The sequence below is a fragment of the Oryzias melastigma genome, linkage group LG14 (assembly GCF_002922805.2).
Source record: "Oryzias melastigma strain HK-1 linkage group LG14, ASM292280v2, whole genome shotgun sequence".
NCBI lineage: Eukaryota > Metazoa > Chordata > Actinopteri > Beloniformes > Adrianichthyidae > Oryzias > Oryzias melastigma.
The window spans coordinates 5,859,502-5,868,251 of NC_050525.1; the positions used below are offsets into that span (position 1 = coordinate 5,859,502).

The 8,750-nt window shown below is 41.7% G+C and overlaps 1 protein-coding gene across 1 annotated transcript; it reads right to left on the reverse strand.

Annotated features, from left to right (window-relative positions):
* Positions 1 to 660: 660 nt before the first annotated feature.
* ppp1r14aa (protein phosphatase 1, regulatory (inhibitor) subunit 14Aa) lies at positions 661 to 8,509 on the reverse strand. The gene is made up of 4 exons (XM_024260598.2): positions 8,304 to 8,509; positions 6,311 to 6,391; positions 6,198 to 6,230; positions 661 to 1,148 (listed from the first exon to the last, which is right to left on the reverse strand). Exons 1-4 carry the CDS (start codon positions 8,475 to 8,477, stop codon positions 972 to 974), a joined length of 465 nt encoding a protein of 154 aa, XP_024116366.1. The 5' UTR covers positions 8,478 to 8,509; the 3' UTR covers positions 661 to 971.
* Between the last annotated feature and the right edge of the window lie 241 nt (positions 8,510 to 8,750).

The window sequence follows — 8,750 nt, forward strand, 5'->3', positions numbered from 1 at the left end:
TTATATATACTGTATGTATATATACATTGTACATTTGTCCAAAATATATTTTAGATCATTCCAACTGTTCTGTCAGCTTCTCTCACAGCCCTCAGAATCAGAATGTTTAATCTCATGAACGTTTCTAACCAATCAGATTTTAGCCCTCACTTGTATGGAGCTAAATTGAAGCCAATATTATTTGAAAACCCAAATAAAAAAACATATTGGTGTTTGGCCAAAAATTATTTAAAATGTTTTGCTATTCTAAAATAAACTAAATATTTTTTTAGCTTCAAATGTTCTGTTTTTTAGGTTTCAAAACTCAAAATTGGTATTTTAAAACTTTTTTTTTTCCAATTTCAAATCTTTTATTTTCCACTCATTTTTTTTCAGTTTCGAATCAGAAAATTTCAGCACCGGGACTGAAGTTACCACCCTCATTGATTTTGATTGGTCCTTCGTGTTAGCCCCGCCCCAATGCACCACAAGTGGGACTAAAGTTTTGAAACTGACATTTTTTAGATTCTAAACCGAAAAAAAGAGTTTAAAGTGGGAAAAAAAGAGTTGAAATTAAAATTTTGAGTTTTGAAACCTAAAAAACAGGAAACTTGAAGCTGAAAATAATTAAGTTTACTTTAGAATATCAAAATGTTTTTTGGCCAAACACCATTTTTTTTAAAGTTGTTTTATTTGGGTTTCAAATAATATTGTCCCTTATTTAGCCCCAAACACCTGTTTCTAGGTTAATAAAAGTCTACCTTACACTCACACAGTCAGTGATTCTGAAATTATCCATTTACGAAGGAATTGCTCCATAAAATAATATTCATATATAAAGGATGGTGTTAGAAACATAAAATAGTTCATTTTAACGGAGATGATTTTGAAGACTGAATGCTCAGCTTTGAAATGCTCGGGATGCTAGTGGTTTTCATGCCTGTGGTTGTTTCATGTCAGACAGTTAAAGTGCATTATGGGTTCTGGCGGCATCAGAGGCTCTGGTTTTTGCCTCGGGTATGCTGGAGGTGGTGCTGGTGGTTGTTGAAGTGGTAGGGCTCGTGGCGAGGGTGGCTGTGGCAGATGACCGGGTGCTCGATGCCCTCACTCTGCAGCTCGTTCTGCTTGTGAACGCCTTCCAGCTTCACCAGGAGCTCCTCGATGAAAACCTGAAGGGAGGAGATCCATGAAAGGTTTGATCTGTTCTGTCATGATTCTATAATCTTCTTGATGACAGACTGAGGAACCAGAACATGGTTCAAAAACAGCTGAGAGTGAGGCCACGCCCCCAATATGGGGATGGGGGGGTTATGAGATCGTGAACATAACAATAAAACTATTCAGAAAGAGATTTGGAACAAAAGAATTTACGATCTAGGAGCTTTTAATTTGATATTTTTTTAAGGATTTTACGTTATTTAACAACAGCTGCTGGTTGCACTTTTGATGATGATGTGATTAGACACAATTTCATATTTTATCCCATTAGAACTTAAATATTATTGTTTTTATCATTATCACAAGTTAAAGATGTCCAGTAGGATATTATGGACAATCATATTAACGGACAGATTTTTAAAAAGCACGCCCAACCTGCAGAAACTCTGGACAATACCAGTACAAGTTTCATTTCTGATTTGAGTTTGAGTTCAACTTAAGTGTATGTTTTCTAAGACATTTAGGCCCATTCTGAATTCTTCCCTTCATCCTACCCCTCCATTTGTAGGGGCATTTGTAGTGCTAGGGTTGTTAGAAATATATATTTTTAAGGGACAACCATCAATTCTACAAGGACTCAGAGGTTAAGAGGATGATCTAAATATGAAAAACCTTCAGGAAGCCACCTCTCTCTATGCCTCTGCATAGAGAAATGGCATCAGCTGACTCAAAAGCAGCCAGAAGAAATTAAGAAATGTTGTAGAAGAGATTTGCGTAGGATAATTATTATCCAGAGCAGGTGTTTATTAGCCCATTTGATGAACGAGGAAGCTCGCGCTCCTGGTCTTAAGGCACAGAGTGACAGTCCTCATGTCTGTCATAAAGTAGCCTACGCTGTCGCTGCAACACTTATCTGCATATTCCTGGAAATCCCCGGTCCTAACCCCTGGGAATAATGGGGGATTACTATATATATATATTAGGGCTGTCAACATTTTTTTTGACGCATTAATCGCGGATTTTCTCATACGTGCCTTTCCACACCGCGCGCGCGGGCGTCCCGCCCTCCAACTCACCGGCTGCTCTCACTAGATCACGGGCGGGTCTCCAACCACCGAGCTGCTAGCTAGAACCGGACCGGCACCAGGACGCGGAGAGCTCCTGCACCCTAACTCCGGTTCGCGTCCAGTACCACGTCTGGTGGTACCGGCTCGCGTCTGGCGCCGCATCCCGAGAGCTGCGGACCCCCGACGTTCCGAACAGCAAGCTCACCGGGGGACGTTTTAAATGTTCTGGAGGTTTAAGCGTGATCCAGCCCCAGCATAGCGGTCTGTCTGCCGGCATATTCATCCGTGAGCTCCGCTGGACACGTCGGTGCATCGAGCTGCAGCCAGAGAACGCGGCGGCAGTAACAGACTGTCAAACTATCCACAGAGTATCCCGCTTTTCTCAGTCTTTAATGTTTTAAAAAACAAAAGTTAATTGGAAATGATAAATCTCTATTTCATTTATTACTGTAGTTCAGCAGAGGAGGAAAGGATTTGGTCCTGACAAAAAATGAACATGAAAGTGTTATGGAAAAGTTATTTTTGATGTTTTTAATTTTATTTTACTGAACGTTGATTGAAGTTTTGAATTTAAAATGCCCTTCAATGCACTTGGGCTTTTGTTAGGCATTTTATGTTACAGGCTTTTATTGTTAAGAAAGTTTATCTCAATAAAATGTTACAAAATAAAGTATTTCTGATGAAAACTATTAATTTTGTCATTCTTGTTTTCATAATTAATGTAGAACTACTAAATTCCACGAAGCACACATTTTTTTGCCTAAAAAAAAGGTCACATATTAATCTGCGATTAATTACGAGTTAACTACGGTCAATGAGATTGATCGCGATTAAAAATTTTAATTGCCTGACAGCTCTAGTATATATATATATATATATATATAATTTTTTTTTAAATATTTCTTCTTTATTGCAAGTTATCCAAGTTATAAACTGACCAATCAGATGCCTCAGTAAGAGCATGTGGTGCCCACCGGCTCCACCTTCAAAGTTATATTGACAGATTCTCTTTCAGTGGAAGAGGTGTGGAATTTGAGAAAGCTCACTCCTGATTGGTGACAGTAGTTACCATAGAAACATTGAGTCAGACCAATCACTGCTTACTAACCTCGTCTGGCTCCAACATGGCGACATCCATGTCGCGGAAAAATGCCGACTAAATTGACTTCATATGGTTGGAGCCAGAAGTAAACTGTTTTCTATGGATGTCATCACACTTGCTCGGTCCAGTTCTCTCAAACAGTCAATGGGTGAGACTATTGCAGCTAAAAACTAAGTCTTAACCCTTGTGCTATCCTAGCATTCATAATGTTGAAAGTGGGGTCATCTGGACCCCACAAGACAGTGTGCTGAAGTTTTGTTTTTTCCAAAGGAATTTTTATCTTCACTAGTGTCTGTGGCAGACATAAAATCCTGTCCAACTTTGTCATGGGAGGATCACACACCACTATATGGGTTGGGCTTTCTGGACTCCATAGGAGAGCACGAGGTTAACAGGTTTATGCTGAATAAAGTCACATTATTTCAAATATAATGTTGAAATAAATAATAAATCACCTGACAGGTAAAGTTTCTCTGGGAATGACGTGTGTTTTTATGCTTCTGTATATTTAAGAACCAGTTAAAATCCAGTTGACTTGTCTGAAGATTTTGAATTCATTAAGAAATGAAAAAGTGTTACTATTGTGACACATTCAGCTGCTTCAAACAGTCTGAACGTTGATGCATTTTGGCATCAGTTCCTTCTCATGCACAGACGACCAGCAGAACCACAGAAGGACCCTAACCAGGAGGACGATTCTGGGTAAGGTTTCCCTCATCTCTTCAGCAGATTTTAGTCTGTTTTTGTGAAATCTGAGCCGAACGGCTTGCTGACAAACTCACGCCTGCATGTGGGATGTTGTGGCAACATTGCAGAGGACGCAATAAGAACCAGAAGCACCAGTCCCACTAAATACTGTCTCAGCCTTTCTGTAACCTGGACAGAAATCATCAGATTCCAAAGCGTTTGTTTAAAGAACAAATCTAAAACAGCTGCTAAGAACAAGACTGCAGAACATCTCCTTCCACAAACTCTGGCAGCACTACATGTGAGTGTCCGGAGTCTGGTCTTAACGCAGCGTTTGCTTTGTACACAAACACATTCAGACTGTTCTGTGTGACCAGGATTCCTCTGAGTTTCAAAGTCACTCTTTTGTGTTCTGTTTATAAGTCATAAAAACAGGAAATGCCAGCTTCCAGCGCAAAACGTAAGAGAAAAGCATGTGAACGTTTTCTGAAGAAGACAGAAATGATCAGATAAAAAACGAGTGTCGTTTCTGTGGAACTGGCTCCTTTCACTTCCCTGTCAAACAGATGATTTCATTTGTTCTCATCAGAGGGGGGAAGCAGTGGCTCCACCAGCCCCTCCTCGACTGAAGCTCTAAGCTGGCACCGTGCGCTGATGTTCCCAAAGGATGGATTGTTTCTGGAGAGAAAAGGATAGCAGAGCACAGACGGCCATTGTGTGGGACAGAAGATCAGATGATGTCGTTGCACGCCGGCTCTGCTCGCGGTTTGTCATGAACGCCTGTGGTATCATCTTCTGGGTGCTGCAATCTAAACCTGATGAGGTTTGAGGAATGCAGCCTCACAGCAGGAAATCCTCCATAGATACAGGTCTCCAGCTGATGATGTCAGAGGTTCAGTACAGATCAGGGGTGTCAAACTCAATCGCACAAGAGGTCAAAATCCAAAACACACCTGAGGTCACGGGCCGAACAAGATAAACATTCATTAAACACTCTGAAACTACATTTTTAAAACTGTGACTTTTTAACATAACTAAGAACTAGATATATAGCATTACCTGTGATAATGCTAGTGTGAATGCTGTAAGCTGAATTTGGCCGCTGAAGATGCTAGTGCTGATAGCTGAAGATGATGAAATTGATAGCTAAAAACACTGAAGCTGATAGTTGAAAACGTTGATAACCAGCTATAATATTAGCTAAATGCCAAATTAGCCTATAAAAAATAAAAAAAAACGTAGATTAGCCAAAACAGCTAGCGTGTAAACATTAGCCTAACTCCAAAACATCCAAAAAAAATAAAAAAAAGCTAAACTGGCCAAAATAGCTAGCATGTAGCTGAATATTAGCCTAACTTCAATATAGTCAAGAAACTTTTTTAAAAAAGCAGATATTAGCCAAAACAGCTAGCATGTAGCAGATACTATAGTTAAACTCCAAAACGCCCTAAAAAACTTTTTCAAAGAAGCCTATGTTGGCCAAAACAGTTAGCATGTAGCAAATGTTAGTTAAACTACAAAAGAGCCTAAACAGTTAAAAAAAAAAGAAAAAAAAAACAAATTTGCAAAAAGAGCTAGCATGTAGCTGAATATTAGCTAAACTCGTAATTAGCCTAAAAAAAATCCTACTAAATGCCAAATTGTCCAAAAAGCTATCAAAATGTCAATTTTTTACAACTTTAAAAACATAACTTTTTAACATAATTATGAATAATAAAAAGGCAGGAATATTATTCCAGAATAAACCAGTTTAAACCTTAACTTTGAATATTTTACTCTCCATAAAAAATATATTTTGTCACAATTATACAAGTTAGAAATAAGTGTAAGATAACATCAGGCCGTTGATAACAATAAAATAAAATGATCCGGAGGGCCGGATCCGGCCCCCGGGCCTTGACCTTGACACAAGTGGAATAGAGGAAGCTTTTCTCTGAATTTCAGAGCTGGGATGATGTGACGTCAAGGACACCTCATCTGGACACTCCGCAGTTTCTGCTTCTGTCGTACAGATTTATTAGTGATCATCTCAGAAGAAAGAACCTCTTGTTCTGTCACCACAACATCATGACTACTGTCTCCACAAGGTTTTAGTTACCCATCATCCACCACTGTATCAGATATCATGTTTTCAAGTGTCTCATGACCCTTTATTTCAGGTTTTGATGGAGGGACTCATACCCACATTTTGGGCTGATACATACCTCTGTGCTGTTCCTGCACTTCTGAAGAAGATCCTGTTAACAGACAGACGGTCAGAAGCTGGCAGCATCGGTTTGGTCACCAAAGCATTGGTGACGTCAGCCCGGCGTCTCACCTGTAGCCTCTGGACTCGCTCCCGGTCGCTCGGCAGGTCAAGGAGCTCATCGATGTTTACCTCCTCCGGCATTTCCTCCTCCTGGAGTCAACACAAACGTTCAGAGTTCATCCTGGCGGTCGGTTTTATGGTTCACGATAGGGCTGCCACGATTAGTCGAATAATCGACGACTAATCGACTGTTAAAATTGTTGATGACTAATTTAATAGTCAATTAGGTGTTACTTTATATCATATAGGGTTGGAGTGTAGAGACTATTTTGGCATTTATAGGGTTTTTTAGGCTATTTTTAGCTAATATTTCAGCAACATGCTAGCTATTTTGGCTAATTTAAGATTTTTTTTAGTTTTTAAGACAAATTTGGTGTTTATCTAAAATTTCAGCTGCATGCTAGCTATTTTGGCTAACTTAAGATTCTTTTATGAATGTGAGAGTGAATGGGTGTGTGATTGTGGCCCTGTGACAGACTGGCGACCTGTTCAGTGTAAACCCCGTCTTCGCCCATCAGCAGCCGGGGGCTATCCCCGCGACCCCGAAAGGGAAGATGCGGACAAGAAGATGAATGGAGACAAATTTGTTGTTTAGCTAAAATTTCAGCTGCATGCTAGCTATTTTGGCTAACTTACACTTTTTTCCTTTTTTTAGGCTAATTTGGCATTTAAAGGATAACCAAACAGGGAAGTTGGAGGCTGACTCCACCCACAGCTGAAATTTGAAAATCCAGTCAGAGGGGCGGGGCTTGGAGGCAGGACTGTTATCATTACTGGGGCTGCAGATCATGAGGTGGGACTTACATGGTTTGACCAACCACGAAATTCAACTGTAATACCTCAATTCAGTCTTTAGGGGGCAATATAGTCAAAAACAGCTGGGTTTTGACTATATTTCAAGAATTAAACAGTTTTATTTTAATTTGACCATCAGACAGCACTTTTAAAGCCCTTTTTATAGAGGTCAAAATCGCTTACAAGTCGCATGTCCAACAACAACTTCAGACTATGGTAGTACAGACTTTTAAACAGCCATTTTCTGACCGTAATTATCACAGTTCTCAGTATTCAGTGAATGCACCTTGACGGAAGATACCACCCTCATTGATTTTGATTGGTCCTTCGTGTTAGCCCCGCCCCAATGTGCCACAACGGGGCCAACATTTTGAGATTCTGAAACAAAAAAATGTTGAAATTGAGTTTTGAAACCTAAAAAAGAGAACATCTGCAGCTGAAAATAATTAAGGTTATTTTACAATAGCAAAAAATTTGGGACATTTTTAAAAAAAAAATTGGCCAAACACCAATATTTTTTTCACTTTTTTTTTTGTTTCAAAAATTTATGGCTCCAAAATAGCTCCATAGCCGGTCACTTCTGCAGAGCTCTGAGACCAGCAGACATGCATGCCTGATGCTCCCCTCTTAACCCTTGTGCTGGCATGTCAACGTTGGGAGTGGGGTCATGTGGACCCCACAGGATAGCACAAAGGTTAAACAAACAGTCACTGTGCTGACTGGAAGGAATCATCTGCATCAATGAACCCACACGTTTGGACAGAAAACACTCAAGAACCATCATAAGAGGCAATGCAGAAGAAGCTGAATCGCTTTTCACAGATCCTGGAGTGTCTGAGTGTTCTCTGGAGCTCCTGTCAGCTCCTGTGCAGCCCCCAACCCCCCACCCATCACACAATCCCTTTACCTCCTCCAGGGACCCACAGCAGCTCAGTCCCTCCTCATTTCCTCTTCCTCTTTCCCATCAGTCCCTCTGCTCCCTGCTGCCCATGTAAGGCCACAGCTCCGGAGTCAGGATGGGACAGCAGGGTGGGGCTGCATGGCCTTGTAAGGAGAACCAGGCTACCCCCCTCCCCTCCCCAGCACCCCATACTGCAGATGTGACGGTGAACTTCTAGAAGAAGCTGTCATAAACTCATGCCAGATCCCAGGTCAGCCTCTGGATTCAGAAGCTTCGGGTGTTCCTGATCTCCAGAACCGAGCTCACCTGGCCCCCGTACAGCCGGTCCAGACTCTCATCGATCCACTTCTCCACGTCCAGCCTCCGCTGCAGCTCCCGCCGGTTGTATTTGACGGTGACCCGCGCGTGCCTCTTCGGGATGTGCCCGCCGTGCTCCGGAGTCAGCTCGGGTGCCGGAGCTTGCTTCTCCTCGGCTGCCATCCCCGCTCTCTGTGCGCTCGCGCTCTGGATCCTGCGCTCTTTGAGGGGAGGGGGGAGAGGAGGCGACGACGGCGCACGCGGGAGCAGGCGCGCGGGGGGGTGGGGTGGGCTGGCCACAGAGATGTGCAAACGTCGCAGGTTTGAGCTCCTCCTGCTCCTTTACCTCCCATAAAGTCGCACTCCAATTATATATTTTTCTGTTGAACGATAGTGGTCTTTTGATGACGCCGTTTTTAGACGAAATTAAAAGGACATAGTTTCTGCAGAGCAGCA

What these genes read in the sequence shown, in the direction of transcription:
- ppp1r14aa (XM_024260598.2), bottom strand. Translation starts at nt 8,477, where the DNA reads ATGGCAGCCGAGGAGAAGCAAGCTCCGGCACCCGAGCTGACTCCGGAG. An exon ending in ACCGGCTGTACGGGGGCCAG is followed by an intron (nt 6,392 to 8,303) that starts GTGAGCTCGGTT and finishes TGTTGACTCCAG; the next exon opens with GAGGAGGAAATGCCGGAGGA. An exon ending in AGTGCAGGAACAGCACAGAG is followed by an intron (nt 1,149 to 6,197) that starts GTATGTATCAGC and finishes TCCTCCCTTCAG; the next exon opens with GTTTTCATCGAGGAGCTCCT.